Below are 27,435 nucleotides of genomic sequence, written 5' to 3'. Positions count from 1 at the left end.
CTAGGCTATGAAAAATAAGAAAAGTCCAGAGCCACACATTTCTGCCAGATTGTGCTCATCATTGAAAAGAAAATTTAATTTGATAACCCATGATAACATCACTGTGGGCTATTTTCTCAGACTTGAAAACAACTCCCTCAGTAGAGCCATTGAAGATATTTAGGGTTGATTTCACAGTTTGTGGAAGATTCAGACTAGTAAATGGTGTTTGACATAAACACTGATTATTGAAAATGAAATGAAAATGTGCAACTTCCTTGTCATCCTTGTGGTTTTCGCCATCTAGTGGATAAAACAGGACATGAACATAAAAGTACCTCAACTAACAATTAGTCAGCAAATAAAGTTTTAATGTAAGCTGTCATTGATCCGATTCGTTGTGTTAAGTATGGTTCATTTCTGTAAAATACTATGTCAAGAATATGTGACAAACCAAAACATAGTCTTGTTTCAGCCTTGTAAATAAAACCACCATCTGATGTAATACATCTGCCAGTCCTGATGGTGTCGCACTAACATATGTTGAACTGTTCAATCCGGGTCCTCGTTCGCTTCTTCTTCTTCGCTGGTCTCTGCGAAGGGAAGTGTCCTCCATGGTGTCATTGTAGGGTCTGCTCAGGTTGACCGTCCGAAAATACGCGATGTCTGGCTACACGCCCGACGAGAAGCTGCGTCTCGGGCAGCTTGCAAAGCTCCGCAGGCAGTGGCTGAAGGACCAGGAGCTCAGCCCGAGGGAGCCCGTGGTACAGGCCAAACCCGCCGGCGCCGTCGCCAAGTTCTGGGCCAGCTTCCTGGAGCCCAAGAGCCTGTGGAGGATTTACGTGAGTTCGCGCAAAACGGCTAACGCTAGCGGACGAAGCGTCGACCTGTGATAACGGTTGACATGCGAGGTGTTAGTGAAGACACTGGACGGTGTAAACGTGGAAGTGCGATTAGAGCCGCCAGCAGGACAGACAGGGTTAATGGTTCCCTCGTCACCAACGTGGTGAAACGTCTGATGTGAACGTTTTTTCACGTCACAGTTGTGTGTCTGCTGTGTGTCGTCCACATTGGGGTCAGGGAAAAAAAGCTGCCATTGAGCAACCGGTCCAATGTTTAGTGTCTCCTGTGTTTCCTCCACAGAAGACATTCTGACGTGTTACAGAGAGAAACGTGTAAACAAAAGAATGAACTACTGGGACTCTTGAATAGAACCGTTAATGTGATCTGAAACACCTTTCCTTAAAATGTCTGTTGTGGAACAACACCTGTAAACACACTTGTTGTGAACCGCTCATTGAAGATCCAACTTTTCAACAGTATGTTATCAAGCAGAAGCAGAAGAAGTTAAGATTTGACCTTGTTTTTTTGTACAAAGTTAGAGCGTGAACAGCATGAGGCAGGGCCAAGCCAGCGGTTGCTATTTCAAATTTTTGTTTTGGTACAGGCAACTGTATGGCCACCTTTGTGTCATTACATACTAACGCAAGTGAAGAAACTGGGTCTGTTTTATTCAGAAAAGTTTTTTATTACAAGTTTTTCTCATGTAATACCTTCAAATTGAGAGTTTACTTAATTTATCTTCCGAAATGGACACAGTTTTAGTTAAAGGTTTGGTTAGTCAGTGATTTAGCCTCAGGGAAATGATTCAACAATCAATTGTTTAGTCAAGTTGATTTTGTCTATCACATACAGTCTAGTTTGCCAAATTTGCCTCAGAGAGCTTTGCAATCTGTGAAATATATGCCACTCTCCATCCTTAGATCACCAGTTAAAGTTAGTCATCATGCTAAAATGGCGCATTCTTTGAGTCCATCTTTGGTGTTAATTTGGGGGTTTGCTGCATTAGATCATTATAACTTTGATGTTGTTGATTTTCTTTGTTAGCTAGATGGAACCAACTACAGGCCTTTTGCACAGCAGATATTTTGATGTCACAAGGGTCAGATTCAACACTCTCGTGGATAACTATGACCTGAGTAAAGCATTATTTACATTATTTAAAGAAAAGCATTATTTTCAGCAAAACAATTTATATGCATAAATTAATTATTTCCTAGGGTGAGAGAACAAGCTCCAGGTTAAAGTAATACATGTTTACTATGGAGCCATGAGGATAAACACCATGATTAATTGTGTACTTCTCTTTGTTTATATGTATTTGTTTTATCTCCTTACAGACCTACAAAGCATATACGGGGGGAGTTTTCACATTAACGCGGCTCTTGATACCTGCTTGGATTGTTCACTACTACGTGAAATACCATGTTGCTGTAAGTTAACAGAAATGTTTGACATTAGTTGTGATGTTACATTGTACTATAAAAAGATCCAGGTGCACCTTTCCTGCACCTTGGGTCCTGTCTGCTATAGTAGACCCTAGCCTCTATGTGCTCAGGCTGCAATGATCAGATCCTCTGCGAAATTCACGAGTACGGTACGGTAGTATTTCCTGATTTCTTGGTCTACTGTAATATTTTCTGTGACTGTTTGGCCACAATGATCATCTTCATATCAGGGGATGCATCACTTAGCTCAGTACCTCCATGTTGCTCAGTAGTTTCCTGGTCCCCCAGCATCTGAGTAACCCATTTGTCTGTTTAGTTAGTTCGGACCCACAGTCTACCAAAGGTGGCAACACTATATGTAGCCTTTGACATTTAACTTGTAAACTTTTTTTCCAGTATGCATACTAAATAACAGTGTTATTATTCTCCACAGACAAGGCCATATGGTATTGTGGAGCTGAAACCCAAGCTATTCCCAGTAAGTATGACTCCTCTTGTCTCATTGGTCCCTTTCATTCCTTGTATGCACTGCTGTTTATGAGCTTCCTTTACCAGCCCAAGGTAGATCAGATCTCATGGAAACTGGACAAGCTACTCTCTGAGACATGTATTTTTAATGTTTTTTTTCCTGATTTTGTGTTTAGGGTGACACAATTCTGGAGACAGGCGAAGTTGTTCAAGATCTCCCTGAGACCCATGGTCATCACTGAAGTTGAAATTGAGTTTATGTTGTAAAAACTGTTCATATGCCAATAAAATATAACATTGTCACATCATTTATGACCATGTATCTGATTAAGAAAATTATTTTAAACGGTGAGAAGCTGTAGTGTTTTTCAGAAAATCATTTTCCACTCAATTGCCGGATCACGACAGTAAAGAGAAAAAAAAAGTTTTGTTTAACTCAGCCTTAGTAGCACAGCATTAAGTTTAAAGTTAGAATTGAATGTTTGGTTTGGTTTATATCAAATCTGGTAGAGCACAATGTAACAACTAAAAAGCGAGCATTGCATTATGCACAAAAAATAAACTGCTGAACTGTAATGAATTTTGACAGCTGTCGAATATATTATTTCTATTCTTATATGACTTGAATGGCGTTTCTGACATGCATCAGATTGCAGTTGAACTGGATTCACAGCCCTGCCACTGCTGGATAACATATCGTTGATCCCCAGGTGAGGAAATATGAATGTTAGTAGCAACAAAGAGACAGATGATGAAGTAGGGATGAAGATTATATTTAGCTGTATGTGTAATGTGAAAGGATATGACATATACAGTGTCAAAATGTACATTTAGTGGGTATAGTGGTATCATGCCTTCGTTTGCGCCCTACTCTGCCTCTGATTAGGGGACTCTGACATTCTTATTTTAACTAACCAATCACCATTCCTCATCTATCCAACCTAACAACAAAGGCAACGAGAACAAGCCAATCAGAGAGAGAGGAAGGCGTGCCACTCTTGCGCTATCCTAATGTGCATCAGAGGCGATTTAGAAGTGGATACACGCGATGTCGATTGAAAAATACGCCGCATACCTGCGCATACCCTCCACTACACTACTATTGGTAGGGCAGTAAAAAGGGACAACAGGTATTAAAGTGTCAAGCTGTCTGAAGTCGACACTGGGCATCATATAACATGAAAAACATGGCCTAAATGTCTCTTATTTTGTTGAGCACCGACCGGAAAGCAACGTTTATTAATAATAAAAATGTTCATATAAAATGATAAAATATTTCATACTTGTATATATTTTTTTCATTAGTGGTTGATCTTTATTTTTTTTTGCGTAAAAATACTTTTTGTGTTTTTTCAAATTGCGAGATGTTCCTTTTATTTTGAAGGGCGGAAATGGCTTGTGGAATTCAAACCAAACATATATAGATATAATATTCATGAACGATAGGTTGTGAAATCCAGGGAGTGTAACGAAGCCAGGTTGTCGGGAACGAAAATCACGTAGAAATGGATCTGTTTCTACCAAAAGAAGAAGGATAGTTAACTGCCAACCTTATACGTCTTTGAGGAAGTCAGAGGTAAACTTTTCTCCAACGTCCTAGCTATATAGCTAGATAGCATATTAGCCTAGTTAGCTCGCCTGCTAACTGTAGCTAAACAAGTCAATCTGTTCGTAAACTTAAGCCAGGAGTTCTGGTAACCGGTTGCGTCAATTTCTGACAGAGTAGTTTGAAATTGTCAATATAATGTCAGCACCTAATGCGGCGTATTCCCACTTGATACGAGACTCCACTCTCCTTCATACAGTCGGCGCCTGGTGCGGTTCTAGCCTAACGTGCTAAGCTAACAAGCAGATGAACAACACAATCGAAGGCGAGGAAGGAAGGACAAAAACAATCGTCTATTTAATATCAGGTTCATCACATTGTGATCTTTTGACAATCTAAGATACGCCTATCAAGATTAGTGACAAACGATCGCGGTGTATACAGGGTCTCGATGGTACAGTGCGATCAGATCTGCTAAAGAAGGGTCATGGTTGTCTGACATAACGCTACTCATTTGTGTTATGTATTCTGCCTTGTGTGCTTAACAACATTATCAGTCACGACCTGAGTTTCTGTCGTTATGTTCAAAGACATAAATGTATTATTGACGATTTGCCGTACGTGTATTTGTACTGAGTTGGGTGTGTCTGAAATTACTGGTGTGCACATGCAGTTTTAGAACGAAATAGGTTGTTATGAAATAAAATAAAAACACATTATAGCACTAGATTATCTGGTAAGAAATCCATTTTTTAGGGGGGTATATTTGATTGGGTTCATAAGAAAGTGAGAAATTGTTAATGACGAGAAATGAATAATACGTTTCTGGGAAAAACGCCAGGACATACACTTCATTACATTCACCTGCACAATGTTATTCAATACAAGAGCCCACAGTTCCAGTTTATGAAGCCTATAATGATCAGAATTTGTCAACATTGTTGAAAATATGGATGGGGTTGAGAAGTGCTCATAACTTTGTGTTCTCCCTATGAACACGTGTGGTGGTGTCAGACTTTTAATGACACTAATGAATATAATTAAGTCCAGCACAACACTGGGACTAATTCGACCTCTGTGCTAAAACTTGCGTGATTGGACGAACACCTCTATGGCAAGGTTAACAAAAACTGAACAGTATAATCTTCCTAAATGTTGAGTTTACTGCAGATCTTTTGTATTGATTTGCTTTAAATTGTACAGTTGTATCTATAATAATATAGTGACCCCAGAACCTATGGTTAAAACTGATGTGTATACAGAAATGTGCTTATCTTTTTTAGTTCTTCTTCATGTGTAGTGCACAGGTACTGTAAGTCCAGTGCTGAAACTAAAGGCAACTGAAAGGTCTGCACACTGTGACTCGACCAGGAAATTAATGTGCAGTTTAATGTGTTTTTTCTTTGATTAAGGCATAGCATTCAGACTTTAAAGTTGCCTCATGAATCCACTGCATATGCATTACTCAAGGTGCTATATTCTCACATAGGCTCACACGGACATTCTCTGGATATTTTACTCGGGGCTGGCTGAAAAAAGACCTGGAGCAACATTTGTGGGCATTTGCGGTCTCACATACAGCACCCTGGAAAAGCCTGCCTTACATTTCTTATTTGGTAAATGTGAAACTTTCTTATTAAAACTTATTTTTAACCATCTTTTTTTTTCATGTCAGATCATGTCAGCAATTAAGTTAGCCCTGCAGCAGAGCCAGAAGAGTGGAAGAAGGAAAACCTCTGACGCGATGTCTGCAGAGGTGTCGCCAGACTCCAAGTGTCCCATCTGCTTGGACATGTTTAACAACATTTCATACCTGGACCTCTGCCTGCATAAGTTCTGTTTCCGTTGTATTCAAGAGTGGTCCAAGAACAAAGCAGAGTGCCCTTTATGCAAACAGCCATTCAATTCAATCTATCACAGTATAAAATCAGAGCAAGACTTTAAGAAGTATGACTTGCAGCCATTGAATAATGGCTCCTTTGGGAGTTTTGGGGGAGTGCGGTTTAGATACCGCACAACTCTTACTGGAGTCCACCGGCAGATGCGTGAAAGGACCTCTCCACCTCCAGACAATGGAGTGATGTTCGAAGCCTCAACAATCCCTCCCCAGCAGCCCCAGGACCGTTACATCCGGCGCATGATGATGAGGTTGGCAGCCAAGAGGAGAGCTGCGAGTGAGGGCAGGGCCGTGAACAATGTCAGAGAACAGGAAATGATCAACTTCAGGAGGGAACTGTACCGACGGGGGGTGAGGGTACGGACTGTTCGGGATGGTGGCCGCTCGCGGGACACCACTGCTGAGTTCTATCGAACAAATCCTGCCTGCCTACATCGACTGATCCCCTGGCTGAAAAGAGAACTCAATGTGCTGTACGGTTCCCACGGCTCTTTGGTCAACATAGTTCAGCACATCATCATGTCCCGCATCACACGTTTCGACATGGAGGATGGGGCCATTCAGGAAGAGCTCAGGCCGTTCATCCAGGGGCGCACGGAGCACTTTCTTCATGAGTTCATCAGCTTTGCAAAAGCCCCCTTCAACATGGAGGCGTATGACCAGCATGCTGTGTATGACTGCCCAGCCCCTTCTTCAAATGAAAACAGCAGTTCCAACTCATCTGTAATAGCCATTTCAGAAGACGAGGAACAGTCTGCTGAGTTTGACCCACCTGGAGAATCCATGTCTACTCTGAGTCAATCGGTGTGGGATGATGAGACGCCTGGGCCGTCGTATTCCACGACAGCAGAGCAGAGCAGGGCAGAGCATCTGTCAGTCCTCGACTCAGACTCAGACAGCAGCTTAGAGGAGGAGTCACAGGGGTTTGGGGCTTCTCCACAGCAAATGCGCCCCCATAACAACACAGACATGACTCAGGGTGAAGGTAACAACGAAGAGTGTTTGTCTTCTGACAACGATGACTGTGTCATTGTAGGCTTTGTCAGGCCAACATTTGACAGGACTCCCGAGCTGGTTAAGCTCTCCTCCGACTCTGATGAAGATACTAAGGAAGTGCCTCGTTTACCTCAACACATCCGCTTCTCCAGTCTCAGTCCTCCAGCTTCGCAGAGTAGTGATCCAAGTGGTGCTGGGCGGTCAGAAAATGTAGAAACAGACCGCAATCATCGCTCTGATTCAAAAGTAAGATGTACCTCTCCAACATTTAGTAATCACAAGACATCCAGTAAGTCAGACAGAAAAGACACAGAGGGAGGATTTGTCGGCAATGACAGATCTAGGGAGAGTCACTGGTCAAAGGACCGAGACCAGAGGAGAAGGAGGAGGTCAAGTAGTCGAGAGCACAGGCCATCCAGCAGGAGTCAGGCTGTCTCCCAGAGCAGCGTCAACACTCCATCCAAGGAAAGAGGTTATTCTTACTTGAGTGGCAGAGACTCGTACTCAAAACGTCACAGTCGTTCTAAAAGGAGGGACAATTATCAGAACTATCAGTCATATAGACATTACAGCCAAGACAGAAATGACAGTGGGACACATTATACAGAGAAGCGGTCTTACTATTACAGTAGTCGCAATTACTCAGACAGGCACTCGTACTCTCGCTCCAGGAGCCGCAGCAGAGATTCGCGGAGAAGGGGCAGGAGGCGTTCTCGATCGTATTCCAGTAGTTGCTCTCCTTCTGCTAAAAAGAAATCCCACAATGACAAGCCTGGTGGAAAGAGGAAATACAAAACGAGGCATTTGGAGGAACCGTCCAAAAGCACACTTCCCAAAGCATATCGTGAAGGTGACACCTCCACATCATCATCAAAACACAAGAAAAAAAGCAAAGAGAAACATCGAAAGAAATCCAAAGAGAGGCAGAGTAAGACCAGAAGGAGCCTCAGCGTGGAGCTCGTCGACGACAAAAACGCAGAAGAACGGAGCAAACGGCATCATAAGAAAAAGAAGAAACACAAGAAAAAAAGCAAACGGCACAAGAGTAACGAGCGCACGGAGAAGCACTCGCCCACTGTAATCACCATTGGCAGTGACAGTGATTCTCTTGCTGATGACGGGGTCGCCCAGGACAGCAGCAATAATAAGGACAACGCTATTGACAGTACCACAGGTGCCACTCTGGCCTCTCCATCTTAAGCTGCTTTCTGACAAAACTAAAGTCCGGACAGTTTACTGAACTCTTTCCGGAGGGGCTGTATGTGAGGATGCAAATGTCCGCAAGTGTTGCTTTATACATAGTCTGGAATGTTTCCTGCCAGCCCCCCTAGTAAAATTTCGGGAGAATGTTCGAGTGAGCTCATGTGAGACTACAGCAGGAGTGAGTGCTACCCGGCACCACCCCTCACCTGAGGGTCCAGGAAATACTCCTGCTGTTGTGAACTCGTCTGACTCTGACAATCTCCTGCTTGGTTCTTCATATGCGAACGTCAAACTCCACAAAATGTCTGGACCCAATTTCACAGAGTTCATGTCTGAAAAAAGCTATAGAGAGGTGGAGGTCCTGATTCCCGCTGTGTCGAACGGGAACCGGTGGATTCATTCTCATTGGCCAATGCGTGGCAGCAATAGTTTAGATCAAAACCATATTCAGTGTGCTGAAACTCACCAGAGCTTGAAGGTTGTGGGGTGAATACTCATATCCCTTTTAAATATCACAAGTTTTTTCACTGCTCATTGGACACACACATCTGTGTTAAACCGACGGGTGGTTATCATCAGAAAAATTACTGTTTATGTCTTTGACTGTGTTGGCTAATGCCTAAAATAATGCGTTTCAATGTGCAACATGCCACTATTTGATTAGGCAGAAAAGAATAATATTGGGAGTGTCACATCTTTTATTTTTTTAAACAAGTGTCAATTCTCATTCTGGAAATTAATTTTCTTAAATGGATGCATTTTGTTTTGAAAGTGCTCTCAGGGATAAGGTCGAGTACAGTGATTATTTTTTATTGGTTATAATAAGTCGGCTATATTCTTTAGACAAAACATTTCTACCTGTTGCTCATGGAGCACATCCTGTTATCGGCAGACGGTGTTTATGTTTCAGAATGAGCTCTTTTCTATCTAATTTTATTTAAAATTAAAATGTACTGAGAAACACTGTGTGTATTTGATTTTTATTTTATTTTAGGTATGGCCGAACGGAGTAAAAAAGATTTTCTTCCTGATTCTTTTAGTCATCTTCAGTCTGGACTGCGAAAGATTTAAAAATTTGCTCTTTCTTTGAATTTGTATAATATTTATCCAACTTGGCTGAGACAGGTAATAGGGGCAGTTATTAAAGAATAATATATGTTTGGTAAATAAATCTTGACTTTGTTACATGGACACAAAAATACAAAGAACGAACATTAGGTTTCACAGATGGATTACAGGGTGTTTCAAGCATTGAGCAGATTTAGTATTGCAGACAGCTGAAAGGAAACAAACAGATAAATATAAACACAAATACATTGTTTGCTTTGGGGATGGATCAGCAGTGAAATAGACAAAAATAAAAACCTAAAATAACTTGTGAAGGTACAGTGAAAAAAAGGATTGCTTATGAACTTTGAAAAATTACTTCAATTGGTGACACAAAATAAAGGAATTAAGTTTGGATGACTAAAACGTATCAATTGTTTGAATTTGTTAACTTTAAGTTGAACATAATTTATTTGTGTTTTACCAGTCAAAGTATTTTTCTTAAAGTTGGAAAGCAATTGTATTTTTTTCAGTGTAGGTTCGCCTGCTTTTATTTTGAAAGGAGTCCAACCGGAAGCTAAATGTTTAACGTCCGTTGCTCAGGTGGATGTTGTTAACGACCGTTTGTCTGTAGAGCTTCTTCTCCTGGACTTGGTCACCTCTTCACTCCTACAGGCGAGACAAATCAGTCATGGCTTCCACGGCGCCCATTAAGGTGACAAAACTAAACTGTAATGTGACATTGTCAAACCTCGCTCGCTGAACACGCGGACCCGGAGATATTCAACGAGCACGCTTAGCTAGGCGACTGTAAACCAGCTGCAGCTCTGACAAACCTGAAGTGCGTGGGGGGATTACAAGCTCTTAGGCGTTAGCTTCGTTTTAGCAAAAGCACAAAAGTCGTACGGCTTTAAATGAAGACAACTAAAACTCGTGCTAACATTCTCAGGCTAATCCCCAAGGTTTATGTGTGTGTGTGTGTTTGTGCTAAAGAGGAACCATGACAGGTACAGTCTCCGTAGCACGTGTTCACCCGACATATTTGACCCACGCACCGTCACAACCTCTCAACGCGGATGGAGGAAGTAGCAAAGTCTTTACCTCAAGGAACATGAAGTAAAACTTCTCTGGAAACCTTTAAATAACTAAAGGTATAATCGGCACACAGTCATTCTGAAGGCAGCCTGGCCCTTTGTGTCATGCTGTCATACACTGCTGCTGTCAACCACCTGGAACAACTCCAGTCTCATACAACATCGTAATGGTCGTTCTGCTGTTGAGTTATGCTGACGGATTCATCCGTTCATAGCATGTCAGTGAAGGTAGAGTCCAAACAGCAGAAACACCACCTGTGCTTTGCAGTACAGATCCACTGCACCACGAAACACAACACCTCTCAGAAATCTAAACTAAAAGATGTAGGACTATTGGTGTATAACTGTTACGAAGTGCATGTCAGTGTTGTAGCTGGTTTTCAGGTGGGACATATTTTATAAAGTGTAAATCATATATGATTGTATGTAAAATCCATCCATTAGCTAATCTGTTTACAAATCTATCACAGGACTCAAACACACAGTGGCATACAACCATTCACACTCTTGAAATAAAGTTAGAGATGACAGTTTGGACTGTGCGAGGAGTACCCAGACTGTCAGTAGCTGTTTGCTTTTTAAAAAATTTTTTTTTTTACAATTTTACATTTACAACATTTACAGACAAAATGATTAATGGCTTAATTTAGTCAAAATAATCAGTTGTGACAGTGGAAAATAATAGTTAGGTGCAGCTTTACAATATTAGCCACTGAAATGTAGTGAAAATAATGTGTATATGGTGCTAGATTCAGGCACTGACATCAGCTGAGCATAAGCAGTAAAATAAATACAGTATGTGCAAACACAGCTTTTTCTCTTAGAGGGACATAACAGCATCGTCATGTGTCATCAGAGGAATTTGCCCTTTGGTAAATGGATTAGTGACTAATTTAAATTTGTGAAAAGAGACGATTCGCACTCACCACCTAATGATGTATAATATTTTTATTGCTGACAACTGATGTACTTGTGATACATCACGTGAGTTGTTTAACCTGGATGATGGAGATTCTGATGGCGAGGAAGAGCCTTGTGCTCTAAAACGTCACTACATATTAAATCATTCACCGGGAGGTTATGGGTATGCAGATCTTCTTTTCAAACTTTTCTGATATGTTGTTCATCCAGCACATATCAAAAATGTTTTTACTGGATGTGCGAGTTCTTTTCCCACCCTTTTTTGATTTGGATGGGTCCTGTTTGTGCATTGTAAATGTTTTATGTATACATTTTTGTATTTACTTTGAAATTTGTCTACAGGGTTTTTGGTCAGACATTGAGTCTCAAATGACTAGACTGTTAATGATATTTTAATAATTTTTTTGTCTAGATTGGAATAATTGGTGGTTCAGGCCTTGATGATCCAGACATCTTGGAGGGAAGGACTGAGCGATATGTCGATACACCGTATGGAAAGGTTAGTGAAATTGTGGTTTAAAGTTTCTTATTTAATAGAGCCATCTAAACACTAAGCTCTAATGGCATTTTTTTCTTGTAATATAATTCCTTGCAGTGCTGTTTCATGTGTAACTTGATCATTCTGCTTTTCTTGAACAGCCATCTGATGCCCTGATACTGGGGAGGATAAAAAATGTGGAATGCGTGCTGCTCGCAAGGTAAGAAAAGGGCGTTTTACTTGTGGGAATCATGAAAATGTGTTCTGTTGGCACCATCTAGTGGAAATTCATGTGTCAAATACAGAGATGCATCCAGTGTATTTGACACTGGATGCATCTCTTCACACGGTATTTCACTCCCATGTAAAAATGAGGTTCATGTTAAATTGGAGCATATATTTTCATATTTCTGAAATTGATCTTTAAATCAATGTAATGATGTATGTCTCTAATACAGTTTCTTTTTGTAATTCTCCTACTCATAGGCATGGGAGACAACACACCATAATGCCATCCAATGTGAATTACCAGGCCAACATTTGGGCCCTGAGAGAAGAGGGCTGTACACATCTCCTGGTGACCACGGCCTGTGGCTCACTCCGGGAGGAGATCCAGCCAGGAGACATTGTCATCGTAGATCAGTTCATTGACAGGTGAGTGTGACGTGACCACATCAGCAGCTTATGATTCAAATTGCTGATCGCTGGTCCTGAATCAACACCCTTGTGGATAACTATGACCTGTATGAATGAGTATCTCAGACACAAGTGAGAAGGAGAGTCATTTTCTCATAGACTTCCATAGAAACTGATTATTTTTGCAAGCGGTGTGGTCGCCCTTTGCTGGTCCATTTTTATATACAGTCTATGGTCCTGTTACTTCTTTGCTTTTGTGAATAAAAATGCGTTCCATTGAAGAAGATGAGCGGCAGCAGCAGAATACAGCGACATGAGGATCCACTCCAGTCGGGCAAGAACAGAAACCTGAGGCTGCAGCAGGTTAAGACTTAAAGAGGTGGTCTGGTCTGAACCAGGCTTTCTGTTGATGTTGGGTCAGAATTATGTGTAAACAGCATGATTCCTTGGACCCACCCTGCCTGTCAACAGTGTCAACAGTCCCGGCTGGTGGTGGTGAAATGACGTGAGGGATATTTTGTTAGCACACTTGAGCCCTTTAATGCCAATCAATTGTCTTTCAAAAGCCACAGCCTATAGCGGGTTGTTTCTGACCATGTTCATCCCTTTTTGGCCAATATTTACCATCTCCTAGTGGCCAATTCCAGCAGGATAATGCACCATGTTAGAAAGGAAAAGTCCTCTCATACTGGTTTCATGAACATGACAATGTGGCCAGTGCGCTTCAGCACACTGGCCTCTTCAGTCAGTTGACCGGTGGAAATTAGAAATTATCGGATGAATTCATATCAATATGGACCTGGATCTTTAAAGCAATGTTTCCCACACCTTGTGGAATCTATGCTGGGAAAGAACTGATGCTGTTTTGAGAGCAAACGGAGGCTCAACCCCAGTATGGGTACAGCGTTTCTAATAAAAGTGCTCGGTGAGTGTGTCACTCAAACAACTCATTTAAGTGAAGCATCATCCAAAAGCCAGAGCAGCTGTCTTTTGTCCATGGGGCAAAAAAAACAACAACTCATCGTAGCGAGGAGGGATTAAAAGGATAACCAAGAGCTCAATAGGGAGAGTCCAGCTGTCCCAAACACGGTTCAGAACTTGATCCTAATTTTAGATTCACTCTGGCTCCGTACTGCTTCAACACGGGGGGCGATCGGTGCTTCTCAGCAGAATGAATGTGGGCACTGTCAAATGGAGGGCCATGAGTAATGTCAGGCAAATTATTTTGTAAGCAGCTGGAACACTGCTCTCTCTCTCTCACACCAGTGCACACATGGTCAATCAATACCAGGGAGAAGTCAGAGAAACGAGGCGAATCAGAAAGCCCCTGTCCAGATGTGTGAAAGCTGTTGACAAGGGAAACTTTGGGGGAAATTTTAGACTCGCAGATTAAACTTCTTTTCAAGTTTACAAGACCGGCGACTTCTATGACTGACATTCACATCCAACGGTTTTGATGTTTGCAACATTAAAATAATAAAAACAGCATCATAACATATGCAACATCACATCACAGCCATAAATGTGTTTCTGCTTAATTAAACAGATTCAATATGTATAAAAAAAAGTTTCCAGAGTGCATTGATGTGAGTTACGTAACATGACTCCACTGTTCTTCTCTTATGAATGAAACTCAGTAAAATGAGGCTATAACAGATCAATGTCTCACTCTGTAACTTTTCAAATAGTCAAATGGTTGTTGTGTCACAACTGTAGATGAGGTCGACTGTGCAACAATTCAAGCATCTTCCCACAAATCTCAGTGACAGTACTCGTGTGACAAGAGCGTCCAGATATGAGTGAAAACAGAGGGAAGGAATTTACTTGCTGTGGTTGTCGAAGCCCACGTTTGTTTATCATGTTCAGTAGGGGAAAATAAAACTGTTAACCTCGGTTTGATATTTCGTCGAGCGCTCTAGTGTCACAGTTGGCTTCGGGCTTCGGTGAGAATTAAAAAGGTTGTCTCTGTGACATTCCCCTTGTGGAAACGGTTAACACCAATATGGCGATGGAGCTTCTGGAGCACGACCTTTGCTACCAAGATAGATTCGTAAAAAGTTGCTGTTCCTTCCTTCCTGTCTGTCCATGTTGTATGAAGTGCCTCACTTTTCTGAGCTGTGAACATTCAGTCATTCTCATTCATTTTACTGAGCCAATATCATGCCTTTGTGCATGTAAATATATTTTGAATCACTCAGATTTGAAAATGAATACATTTAAATGTATATAATAAGGGTTTTGACTATTTGTGCTGTCGTGGTCTATTTGTTGTGGTTTTTTTAAACATGCACTCTGGAAAAGTGGGTCTTGATTTAGCGGTTCACATATGACGAACACTGCAGGAGATTGTCAGAGTCAGACACGTTCACAACTGCAGGGACATTCTGTGGCATCTGGGTAGAGCAGCAGGAGTTGAGACATGACCATGATTCTGCTACGGAAGGCAGTTTTTTTGTTAACATTCATCAACCCGTCCACCTGCTCTGTTCCAGAAAATGTGCGGAGAAATATTTGTGGACATTTGCATTCTCACATTCCCCAGCCCCTCCAGAAAATTTCAGGAAAATGTCCGGACTTCGGTGCATACCTGAAAGCAGCTCTCATGATGAATCTTGCAAGGAATTATCCCTTGAATTAGCAGCTCCCTTTGGTTTTTACAGCGCTTTAAGTCAAATTCCTTGTCATTTTAATTGAACAACTCTACTGTCCTCACTCTCTCTGTGAAAACGTTTAATAAACCTACTGCCCACTATCTCCTTGAAAGGAAAACAGACACTGTAAGCAACTACCTAAAAGTGGAGCATTTAGCAGCAAAAGTTAAAAGCTACTTCCCTCAGGAGTTGGTAGAAAAACTAAACAACCTGAGCTAAGAGAGTGAATATTGGACTTCCCATCACCAGGTGCCAACAGGCAACTGTAACTGTTGGATGTGAAATTTAGCCACTAATGCCTATATTTATAACTAGATTTCCATGCTAGTCAGCTTTCTAGGGATGACAGCCCACGAACACACCAGGTATCCTCTCTCGGTGGCTCAGATTGCATTCGGTGCTTATGAATTCTTCCGTTGCCGGTGAACCTGAGAATATCTTTGCATGAGAAAGTAGACTTTCTCAGCAGTATCTTTGACCTCGAGGCTTCTATATATATGCCATATGTTCGTATGTGTAGCATACAATGAGCGTGACTCGAGGCAGTGTTGTGCTCTCTCAGTTGGCTGATTGCACAAATTCCATTCAATAACTCAATATGTGCAGTGAGAGGTGCTTTTTAAATAGGGTGGCTTATTTGTTACCGACGGGTTGGCGTACAACTGGCTGAATTGAGGCCGAACTGAGTAGCGAACTGTCTTTCCACAGTTGTGTCAGTGTGTTCTCCTGTGCACTCGTACACAAGTTCATCACGTTGCCCTGTGTTTTTTTTTTTACTCGACCGCGACAAGTATGAAGAACAGACAAGATCTGTTTATCAGAAATGAGGAAGTTGCTCGCCGGGACCTGTTCAGACTTGTCCCACAACATGTGACGGCCGTTTCTCTGGGCTTCGCTTTATTGATGCCACATTTGTTGTCATCATCCCCTATTGTTTTTCTGTCCAAACCAAGAATTTAGTTACCTACTTGTGTAGGTCGGTGCTGCTGGCTTTTGACATGTTTGTAGCTTTTAGCTTCTCACATAGGCCTTGACACTGCAAAGGCTCTAAACTCTCTATGTTTACTCTTTATTTGAGATTCTCTTGTTTCATTTTGACTTGTTATTTTAAACAAATAGCCTCTCAACACTGACATTTAGTCGATAAGTTTTCCATGTCACCATCTGCATTTAAATGTATCAATAATTGAAAAATGTAGAGAGTATAATTTATATAAAAGAAACTTGATTATATATGGGTTAATTTCTAAATAAATCAAAATGACATCACCTCGTGAAGTACTTAATTGTACAATAATCCTTTATAAACAAAGTAAACTTTGTCTTAATATTCTCAAAACAAAAACAGAATTTATGTAAACCAAAACACAGATTAAATACGACACGAGTGCATGGATAATGTCCTATTTATAAACTGTAGTTTGCCGTGTACTGTAGGTGTCTGTAACACCTTTTTTTTAAAAACATTTTGTTATTATAAATCTGTGGGAGCCATTTGCAACAGTGATTCTAAAAATTACATTGCTAATGAAATGTCAAGCCAAGCAAATTTGACGTATGTCACACACACAATCATTGTACTCGGTCCGCAGTTTATCCCACACACTCAAAGTAGGGTGGAGCTGCCGCTCGCTGAAAACATTTAATCACTTTATTGTTCCAGTGCAAGGGTTATGAGTAAGCGGTAGGGTTGGGCATCGACATAACAGATCACCGTCGACTGAAAGATGCATATTTAAAATGCCTAAAATAATTGTGTTATGACTCGTTAATCGCTGGGAAAATATAACCAGTAGACATTATGACCCATATCTTTCTTAATATAACCAATCCTTCTTATAATTCAGTGTTTACAAAAGACCCACAGGCAGTCACAGAAACCCGGATGTCTTCAGGTCTCTGGGCTAAGTGAGTCAGTCTCTTGGAGGAGTTTGTGCAGCGCTCTGCACGACGCAGTGCCTGGTATAGCTCCACTGATTCAGCAGAACTGTAAACTTAGTGTAAAATTGCAACTGAAGGAGAGTCGTTGCGGTAAAAATGGAGACGAAGGTGCCGCCATGCCCTGTAAATGCTTGTATAGTCGGTTCATGATATCATTATGTTTACTCTATTCCCCATGTTTTTTCTCTTCACTCAATCTGTGCTCAGCCTTTTTTCCTATAGAAGTGTTTTGGTGTATTGATGTCTGTTTTATTTTTGAATGTGTTTTTTACCTCACCTTTTATTTAAAAAAATGTTTTTAGTTGTTCAACTGAAACAAATAAAGTTTAATGTTTAGAAATAAATACTAAGTTGTCCATAATTTTTTTATTTTTACATATTACTCTTTGTGGATTGTTGGCCAATTCACAACAACTAAATCCAACAAGAGCATCTGTTATTTACCCAGTTTACCTTGACAATAACATTCACTACTTCCTGTTTGCTTCCTTTTGCCAGGACTACCAAGAGAGCTCAGACACTTTATGACGGACAGCCAACCAGTCCTCCCGGCGTGAGTCATATCCCGATGGCTGAGCCTTTCTGCAACAGAACCAGAGATGTGAGTGTATGAAAACCTGTACAAATAGATCATTTCATAGAAGTCACCTGAGCTTCAGTACATTTTTACTAAATTTTACAAAACTTTTGTATTGTCCATAATCTTGTCTAAAGTTGTGGTCAAATGGTGTTCGAGGAAACAATCTAACAAGATTGAGCATACATTTTTTGAACTGATTTAGGTAATTATGTTAAATCATTTCATGTTTTGAAACATTCACAAATAAACATGTACAATACATGAACAGTTCAAATATTTTTTTTTTAAATTTTCAAATAAATTACCAACATTGAGATTGCAGTTTACCTTCAGTTCATTTCAATTTCCACACTGACAAAACAGTATTTGTCAGTCAAAAAATATTGGTCCATAAAATCAATTCCGTTTATGCTGTTTCAGTTTATTGCTTTGTGCTATAGACTGAAAAAGCTTGCAGATCAGCAGATACCACATGGAATTGCTGCTAGTCATTCAACACCACATTAAAGAAGATGAGATAAATAGCTATTCAAACCATGGTGAACAGAACCCTCCTCTTGATGGAGCTTGATGGAGACACTTACTAGCTCTTCTGTCCTGGTGCAGGTTTTGGTGGACGTGGCCCGGAGTCTGGGTATCAAGTGCCACGTGCGAGGGACCATGCTGACGATCGAGGGGCCCCGCTTCTCCGCGCGGGCAGAGAGCCTGATGTTCCGCCAGTGGGGCGCCGACGTCATCAACATGACCACTGTGCCCGAGGTGGTCCTCGCCAAGGAGGCCGGCTTGTGCTATGCCAGCATCGCCATGGCAACAGACTACGACTGTTGGAAGGAACACGAGGAGGCGGTAAGTGGCGGGCTGCCAATCTCATTACTAAAGTGTTTCTTGGGTCATTGTCTGTGTATGTGAGTCAGTGCTGGTCAGGGTGAAGCACCATGCATTTTGGGTGACATCACACCATCCTGACTTTTTTTTTTTAACCTTACGCCTATCATCACTTTAGAGACGGTAACCAGGATGATAATGTCAGTTAAACAAAGGATTTATTACTTATCTGCTATATAAGTCATAACAGGTAATTAATCTTTACCACTTTTTCTTTACCAAGTCAAAACTACTGAACTGATTGCCATGAAACTTGATAGAGGGGTGGGACATGGGTCATTTTGCGGTGGATCCGGGTGAAGGGGTGGATGCTGGAATCTTGTTTCTTTGTTTCTTTAACATTGTGAGGTAGGGCGTTTTGCTACAATTTTAGCAATTTCCCTGTGAATAATGGTGTAATCCTGCAGAAAAACAAACAAAGCAACCAAAAAACAAACCATAGTCGGGGGCTAAAACATAAATTCCTTGGCTGAGGTAACGAGAATGATGATGAGCAAAGCACATACCTCCGCCAAGCCGAACAATCCGGATTTGCACCAAATTGCACACAATCACAAGATACCAGTCCAGTTTGTTTGTTGGGTGGTTGTTAAATTTGTTTGTCAGCAGGATTACACAAAAACTACTGAACAGATTTCTGTTGAAACTTGGCAGAAGGATGGGACATGAGTCAGGGAAGAACCCATTCAATTTTGGTGCGGATCCAGGATTATTACTTTCCTTAACATTGTGAGATAGTAACCCTCGTATTATTTGTTCCAGGATATTTAACAAAAGAATATCACAATATTTGTGTTCAGGATTACGAAAATAAACTTCTCTGCAACTCTGTCACTTTCAAGGCAGCCCTGTTTCTCCAGAGGTTTTTGCCATCTGTGCTCCATAAGCAGGCTTTTGTGACTTCTAATGGCTTCTGAGTGACCTCCTCTCTGTCAGACACTCTGGATATTGCAGTTGATATACAGCGTGTGGGCGAATTCAGCTTATTTGTCACCGATCCAGCCCAACTCACAACTCCACTTCCGAGTTCCTGCAGCTGACCTCTTCCCCCTCCTGTTGCCGAATACTCACCACATCCTTCCGCCCACCGCCCCCCCCTGTTCCTCCAATCTCTCCCAGCTTCATACTACCTCCTGCCCCAGCCTTCCCCCGGCAGTTTGCCTGCCAGCCTCCGGTGGATCCCCTGCCAGAGGAGGTTGACTCACACTGAGTCATCAACTTCACGGTCTTCATCCTCGCAAACGGCACAAAAACATGAGCCCTAGTTGTTGAGCGTGATATGAAAACAAAGCACTCCAGTGAAGGGTTAATGGGTGAAACTGAAGTTGTGACTCTCTGTATTGTACACTCAAATTATATAAGAATTATAGATACTTTCACATGGATATACATGGATTATCTTGACCAGATGAGTGAGGTCTCAGTTTCTGCTTGAGACCACAGCAAATAAACGAGGACAGACATTTTGACCCCCCCCCCCCCCATTCTTGAAGTGGTGTTATGTAATGTGAATAGAATGAAGATTGCCAGTGACATAGACTCGTCCGGTGAAATGGCATTAAGACTTGTTGCCTCGGAAATATGCCAGAAAATCAATAATCTGCTGCTCACATCCGCACTTAGGTGAAATTGTTGTTTGAATTTTACACATATTTCTCTGGCTTACTCACAGGCCCTGTTGTGACAGCAGCGCTAATAAACAAACCTATTTTTACTTTCCTGCTCACCTCAGGTTCCAGGATTGAGGTGTGACCTCACGTGACATGCTGCATGTGCAATGCAGTGACTTTGTGTTTTCTCGAATCACAATTTAAGGTGGCGTGAAAATTCAACTGTATCATTAGTCGACTTTTAGATTATGTCACTCATTTGCAAACTTCTGTTCAACTGAAACATCAATATATTGATAACAAGTACTTATTTGCACTTGTAAGTTGGATCAACGATATGTTATATACTTTGTCTCCCTGTGTTCATTCGTGTGTTTTCCAGAATGAATCAGCCTCACTTTCCTCACTTTCTTTTTCCTCTGCTGATCTATTCTTTTATTACTGCGAATAATACAGCTGCAAGTACTTGCTAGTGTGTATTCATTAACTGTAAAAAAAAGACTTCAATAGATACACAAGTGTTTATACTAAAACAAACAGTGCATAAAAGGCAATTTTTACTGATATAAATATTAAGCACACATTAGTCGGATTGCCATCAACAAGCTTGGGAATTCAGAAGGTATGTGTGGTGCTGTATGTAGAATATAAGACAATATTAACACGAACCAGGAATGTCCATTGGGACTTTTTGATTGCTGCCATATTATTCACATACCGAACGTTTGTTCTATTTAGCACAAGTAAAGAAGGATCCATGTCAACATTATTTGGAAATACAAAGTGACAAGAAAGTGAAATTTCCTTTGCTCTTTTTTTCGTTTAACACAGGCAGCTATTATTCTTCCCTTGTGTCAGGTCTGTGTTGACAACGTGATGAAGACGATGAAGGAGAACGCCAACAAAGCCAGCAGTATCCTGCTGACTGCAATACCGCAGATTAGTCAGATGGACTGGGCTCAGACAATGAAGACCTTGAAAGTAAGTTGTCAACTTTATGATGAATCGTTTCCATCAAGTCTTTGGAGAAGTTGTGAAAGAGGTTCTGTTTATCTTTCAGTCGGTCTAATCAAACCGTCTGCAGTATGACTCCTTTCAAAACACAGCCTGGTTTATAAAAGTATATATTATAAAATTTTTTACAATGAGGTCGAAGTGGCAGAAGTGACACTCAAAGTGTTTTACACTACATGCCGTTCATACTGATGGTACAACCATCTGGAGGAATTTGGGAGCTCAGTATTTTGCCCAAGGGCACTTAAACACGCCAGCCACAGGAGCTGGGGATCAAACCAACGACCCGCTCTACCGCCTGAGCCCCAGGAGCAAACAATGAGCTTTACCTCTATCTATGAGGTTAGTGCAGACATCATCGTTATGTGGCTTTGCATTGAAAAAATGCTCTGATGTGATGCCACATGACTAAACGTGATGAGGGATTTGCATCAAAAGTGTTGAACATGCTTGAAGTACATTGAGGTTGCAGTAAGGTAAGTAGTGATTATTTCTATTCAGAACTTGTCTTTGTTTATTGTCAACAATTACACTTTGGGAAAAGTGTAGCATTAAAAATCGCTCATGTTTTAATCTTTAGTACTGGAATTTTAGTAATGACGGCACAGATGTTTTATTTGAAACTTAAAAAACAAAGTTTATAATGCTATCCTGTTTTTTCTTTTTAAGAAAATTAACTAACCTCCTGGAAACTTCTCCTCAAGAGTAACCTGAAACAACTTTAACATGATCTTGACATAGAAAACATAGTTGTGGCTGTGTATTTATCTGTGAGACGTACATGGGGGAAAAAACTTTTTTCTTTCTTCTGTTGCAGTCAATGGCACAATCTTCAGTAATGTTACCAAAACACTAGAATACAATAAAGTAGAAAAGGAATCCGAGACGCCACCTGCACCGACTCCGACACGGACAACAGACTCGACTCTGCCTGTGGATTTGTCATCAGTGAATCACAAAAAAAAGTGCCTCACATAAATAATGCATGTGCTGTGTTTTCAGCTGGAGTTTCACTGTTTTTCCCCCCTGACTCAAACATAAAAAACTCCCTCTTCGTTTTCATCAACACGTCACCGTTTCTCTCTGGAAGCCTTCAATCCAATCACATGTTGAAGTATAAAAACACTCAACAAAATATTTTAAATCTAACTTTCTAGATTTTATTTTCCGTTGTCTGTAAACATTTCAAATTTACATACATATACTTTTTGCCAGTAAACCATTGGTGTCTTTATTGCTATTTGTGTAATAAAAAAATATTTGCAAGTGCAGCACATGGATATTTAGTTTCTGCCTTCGTCATTTACTTTAAAAAGTTCAAGCCAATGTCTGGAGCACAACAATGGCTTCAGCAAAATGTTGTCAGGATCAAATCTTGTTATTAACACTGGGAGTATTTCTATCTTATCGGGCAACATTTTGATATTTTTGTGGTTCTCATTTGTTTTTATTTGTTTGTCATGAATATTTTCATGTGCCACATGAATCCAAAAAATTAAATTTAGCAGCATTTCATTGATATATCATCGTATCAGATCTGCAACTTTTCCAGTAGCTACTATTAAAACGGTTGACAGTATATGAAAAACGTACAGTGACTGTCTCTATAGACACTGGTGAGACACTTTTGCACATACAATATTTGATATATTGTCAAATTCATCACCATCTAATGAAATCAACATTTTCGTGTTCATTTTTTTCTTATCTCAACCTCATCACTCTGCACACTATCTAAAAAAAGTTGGTCTCCTTGTATTTCCTATTTTGGATATATCTAAATATATATTTATATCTATATATATAGATATAGATATATATCGAACACTATCAACATATTGTGCAGCATGGAGTGGAATAATGTTGAGCCTGTGCAAAATGGCAAGTGTTTGAAAAGAGTAATGTTTTAGAATTAGAGTTAAAAAATGGGAATTACAAAAAAGAATGTAAGGATGAATAAATGACGTATTTATATCCTCTGGAATTGCCTGTTGAGATTTGAACTTCTGGTCTTGGAAGAATGGATGTTTGCTGGAATGAAATATACCTTTTTTTATTTCATTATATAATTACAATCTAAAAACAGCCTCCTGTTTGACATATAATGGACTGACGTGAACTGATTTTATTGCTGTTACCAAAACGTGCTTTTTCTGTGTCTTCAAATCATAGGGGGACATAAAACCAAATAGGTAGTTGAAATTCAGCTAATGTTTAACTTGAGGAAAAGGTAGACGCTTACTGTAGCTTCTATAATACATTACACATTATTAACTCCTCATTGCTATCCATCCCAGATGCAACCTGAAGGCCTTTTGTGTAGAAAAGTACGTTTTTGTACTGGGATTGAATCTGGTGCTTCATTTCTGTTCCCTCTGTAAAAAGTTGACAAACTTCTGTCAAATACAGTGTATTCCATTTTGTGTTTTATGACTTGAATATCTCCCTAAAATGTCCAGTGGAAAAAAAAAAAAAAAAAAAAAGTTGCATCAGCCTTGATGTGATTGTTGTGTAAAGGCCAGAGTTTCAGTATAACATGATAAGACTTGAAGTTATGTAAAGCATTTTTTCTGTGTCTGATCCGTTCCTAAAAACCTGTTTGGGAAAAGAAAATCCAAGGAAAAGTATCTAACAAAAGTTTATTCTCCCTATTCTCCCTTGATTTAAAATCTGCAGTAAACCAGACATTACAGTATGAGAAGCATAACCCGATTACTTTTGCTTCTAACCTGCTTCCTACCATAAAACACTTTACATTGACATTTTTTTTTTTTCTAAAGTGCATACTTATCGGAGATGTGGATATCATTTGTACAAACAGAAAATGGGACTCTACAGAGATAATTCTTACAGAATATAGTGCATCAGTTGGACACTAACGTGCTTTTTTTTTCTCCAATGGTTTTTGTGTTATTTGGTTAAATATTTGACATGGAAAACCATTGAGAAGTCAGAAATCTTAATTGGGTTTATGAGAAAAACGGACCACAATCCTACTGAAAAGAACTAAACATTTAAAACGGTCGAACTACAGTAAGCTTCTAATTTATCTTCCAATGATACAACCGAAGCTAAAAATCAAACAAAAAGTCTTAGTGTCGCTGTAAACTGTACACGACAGTTTACCGAATAGCATTTCGATCGATATAACTATATTGCAGCTTTTTTTTTTTTTTTTAGCTTGTTATTTTACATATTAGCGACTTTGTGCCAATTGATGACCCTGATTTCGTTAAAAAAATAATAATAATAATGCAGTCATGCTTCGATAAAAACAGACGAATAAATAAAAAATAGATATTGCAGCAGAGCAGTCAGTGTGTGGTGTTGAGCCCGCGGGCCTCTGCGGGGCCCGTCTCTCCCGAGCACCGCCCTCCCCGGTCCCGGACCGAGAAGGAGCAGCCCGGCGGATTCCAAAAACATTTTTTTTTTTTTTTACAGAGACTCCAGGAAAGCTACCACGTCGTCGTGGCCGTTGTCTCTGGCCAAGTCGACGGGCCGACACTTGGCGTTGTCCCGGGCCTGCGGGTCGGCCAGGTGCTCCACCAGCAGGCGCGCGGTGTCCACAAAGCCCTCCCGGGCCGCGTCGTGCAGCGGGCTGCTCCCGGTGCGTCCGTCCGCCACGTTGGGGTCCGCGCCGTGCTTCAGCAGCACCCTGGCCACCGGTGTGCTCCCCATCATCATCACCTTCCATCGAGAAAATATATTCACACTGAGATCCCAGATCGTATACATTTCATCAGCCGTATATATATATATATATATATATATATATATATAGGCCTATGAAAACGTGAAACTAATTTAAAAAAGCTTTACAAATATATATTTACTCCATTATAATGGAGGATTGATCACAAGAGCGACGATTTGTACACCTGTGATTTAATAAGACACACTGGCCCAATCATTTTTTTTTTTTACCTTCCTCGTTTCTTTTTTTTTCAGATAATTTATCTTTGGGTATTTGGAATTAAAAAAAAAAAATCACATTTCAGCACCTCGCTTGTTTGGCGAACTGGTGCTCCGGATAAAACACGTATGAAACCGTTTTCGTACAAAGCACAGAACAGGTTTCAGACATTGTCCAATACACGAACTATAATTAACTTCATCTGAACTATTAATTTTGTGGAAGTGTTGCTGTTCCTCTTCGGACGCACCGAAACAAAACGATGCCAGTCCGACATCACCGAGTTAAAGATCGTGACTTATTTGCGCCACAGGCCTTCAGAAGGCCCACCACAGATTCACTCTCGTTGTCTTTCATCGTAAAAGACTAATTATATTTCATTCAACCGACCGAAGTATGAAGGAGAGTTGTTGTTTTCCCCTTCACTACAATACAAGCTCGATTAGACGCAAAGACACTTCGTCTGCATTTTGAGACGTGTACGCATTTTCAAAAAGGAATTTCAATAGAAAATATTTAAAAAAAACAATAAGATTATGCGCTATATGGTAAATTTGGGCTTGTTAGAAGCTCTTATTATGTTAAAGTTGCTCATGTGTTGCTGTAAGAACCTATTTGAGAAAGAAAGACGGATCCGAATAAAACCTCACTTGGATTAGACATTTCCTGTGGATTGAAGAGCCAAATATTTATTATGATAAGAATATTTTCTGTATCACTCTATTTTAGGCTGCTCGCATGACCTGGTTACACTATTATTAATATTAATATTTCGCCTGGTATGCACTGAGAAATGAATAGTGTTCCTAAAGTCAAACCATCGATTGTAACTCGTGCGTAAATCTCAACTCTCCTCAAGAGTATTTGTTTTCATTTTGCGTTTTGAAAAATTCTAATTCAAAGAACAGCTGGATAGTGTTTTCGCAAATAAACAAAACAGGACAAAGTTGAGGTGGGACCGGTCCACGGAGACTCGCGGGACTCCGCGTAATTGTTTAGAGCTTTCTTAGGGAAATCAAAAATGAAAGAAGATATTTCAAGCAGCCTAATTGTGATCTCGTTCCCTGTGCGGACACTTTGTCATTCGATGCCAGTGGTGTTGACACGCAGTCGGAGTGCGCACAGGGCAGAGTGGATCGGCCGGCGAGGCGCATTGCGGTGACACTGACCTGCAGAGCCGTGCGTCCGAAACGGTTGAGCCCGTTAACCTCCGCTCCTCCCCGCAGGAGAAGCTCCACATCTGCCGTGCGCCCCTTCGCCGCGGCGCTCGTCAGCTCATCCGCGACGGTCATCGTCGTCGTGGTCGTGGTCGTGGTCGGCGGCGGCGGCGGCGGCGGCGTCTCCATAAATGCACAGGTAAAGCTCGATGGCGTGATGCTTATCGGAGAAAAGGAAACCGCTTGAGGTAAAGGACGAGGGGGGAGGAAAAGAAAAAGAGAGAGAGAGAGAGAGAGAGAGAGAGAGAGAGCGCGCGGTGAACGATCGCGGTCCGATGGTGTGGATGTGTGGGCGGCTCGTCCTCCGCCGTCCCGCGGCTGGTCAGTGTGGCGTCTCGCCCTGGCGAGTGGGGACGTGCATTGCCTGAGCAGCGGCGGCGGCGGCCGGTCGCTCGGTCGCTCGGTGTGTGTCTGGGCTTGTTTTGAATGGGTGACGTCAGTGTCTGTTGCTGCAGTGGCGCGATCGTGCGCATGCGCCGCTGCGGCTGCCGGTTGTTCGTTTGACAGCCACTTTGACTCTCGTCTGTTTCTCCCGAGGTGGCCTCGCGCGGAGACGACGGATCGACAAACAACAACAACATAGGCACAGATTAAGATTGATGGAGCAAAAATACAAGAATAAATCAGCTGTTGTGTGGCTGCATGGCTGTTGTCATAAGTTTCAACACCATCTTGCGATGCATGAAGTCATAACAATAAGCCCCAACTGTTATATTAAAGTGCACATTAATTGATCAATAAATAGTGTAGATAGGGTTAATAATAACCCTCAGTCTGTGGTTCTGCACACATACATATACTTTTGGTACTTTAAGTATATTTTGATGGTTATACTTTTGTATTCAGGACTTTTTACTTTTTAGAGAGTATTTATACATTTATTATATATCTCATTATCATTATAAATACTGTGACTAGTTTGGAGTCTCAAACTTCAACCGTGACCCTGGACACAGAAGCTTGTTTAATAAAAAATCCAACCTCTGGTCAGGTATTTTGCTGTTTGAAATATATGCAGCAGAGCCAAATGGCTGGATAACTATGAGAGAGGACTTCCTATTTCCCCTATCT

At 40.9% G+C, this 27,435-nt stretch overlaps 4 protein-coding genes across 5 annotated transcripts; 3 read left to right on the top strand and 1 right to left on the bottom strand.

The window, feature by feature from the left end:
* The first annotated feature begins 549 nt into the window (after nt 1-549).
* On the top strand, nt 550-3,043 carry ndufb6 (NADH:ubiquinone oxidoreductase subunit B). The gene is made up of 4 exons (XM_035637220.2): nt 550-821; nt 2,160-2,252; nt 2,701-2,745; nt 2,912-3,043. The coding sequence occupies exons 1-4, from the start codon at nt 642-644 to the stop codon at nt 2,975-2,977; spliced, it is 384 nt and encodes a 127-aa protein (XP_035493113.1). The 5' UTR covers nt 550-641; the 3' UTR covers nt 2,978-3,043.
* Nucleotides 3,044-4,128: 1,085 nt separating this feature from the next.
* toporsa (topoisomerase I binding, arginine/serine-rich a) lies at nt 4,129-9,340 on the top strand. The gene is made up of 2 exons (XM_035637211.2): nt 4,129-4,311; nt 5,957-9,340. The coding sequence occupies exon 2, from the start codon at nt 5,960-5,962 to the stop codon at nt 8,372-8,374; it is 2,415 nt and encodes an 804-aa protein (XP_035493104.1). The 5' UTR covers nt 4,129-4,311; nt 5,957-5,959; the 3' UTR covers nt 8,375-9,340.
* A 651-nt stretch (nt 9,341-9,991) lies between these two features.
* On the top strand, nt 9,992-23,218 carry LOC118312539 (methylthioadenosine phosphorylase). Of its 2 annotated transcripts, none has more exons than XM_035637214.2 (8): nt 9,992-10,139; nt 11,852-11,938; nt 12,079-12,137; nt 12,404-12,571; nt 17,644-17,746; nt 18,332-18,571; nt 21,079-21,201; nt 22,052-23,218. In XM_035637214.2, the coding sequence occupies exons 1-8, from the start codon at nt 10,116-10,118 to the stop codon at nt 22,088-22,090; spliced, it is 843 nt and encodes a 280-aa protein (XP_035493107.1). In that variant the 5' UTR covers nt 9,992-10,115; the 3' UTR covers nt 22,091-23,218. The 2 variants fall into 2 exon arrangements, with proteins under 2 accessions (XP_035493107.1, XP_035493105.1); XM_035637212.2 differs by lacking the exon at nt 9,992-10,139 and adding an exon at nt 10,720-10,746.
* Nucleotides 23,219-23,859: 641 nt separating this feature from the next.
* Nucleotides 23,860-26,791, bottom strand: cdkn2a/b (cyclin-dependent kinase inhibitor 2A/B (p15, inhibits CDK4)). Its single transcript, XM_035637219.2, has 2 exons — nt 26,317-26,791; nt 23,860-24,921 (listed from the first exon to the last, which is right to left on the bottom strand). The coding sequence occupies exons 1-2, from the start codon at nt 26,491-26,493 to the stop codon at nt 24,670-24,672; spliced, it is 429 nt and encodes a 142-aa protein (XP_035493112.2). The 5' UTR covers nt 26,494-26,791; the 3' UTR covers nt 23,860-24,669.
* Nucleotides 26,792-27,435: the final 644 nt, after the last annotated feature.

This window comes from Scophthalmus maximus, chromosome 8 (assembly GCF_022379125.1).
Source record: "Scophthalmus maximus strain ysfricsl-2021 chromosome 8, ASM2237912v1, whole genome shotgun sequence".
NCBI lineage: Eukaryota > Metazoa > Chordata > Actinopteri > Pleuronectiformes > Scophthalmidae > Scophthalmus > Scophthalmus maximus.
This window is presented reverse-complemented; position numbering and strand designations above follow the sequence as displayed.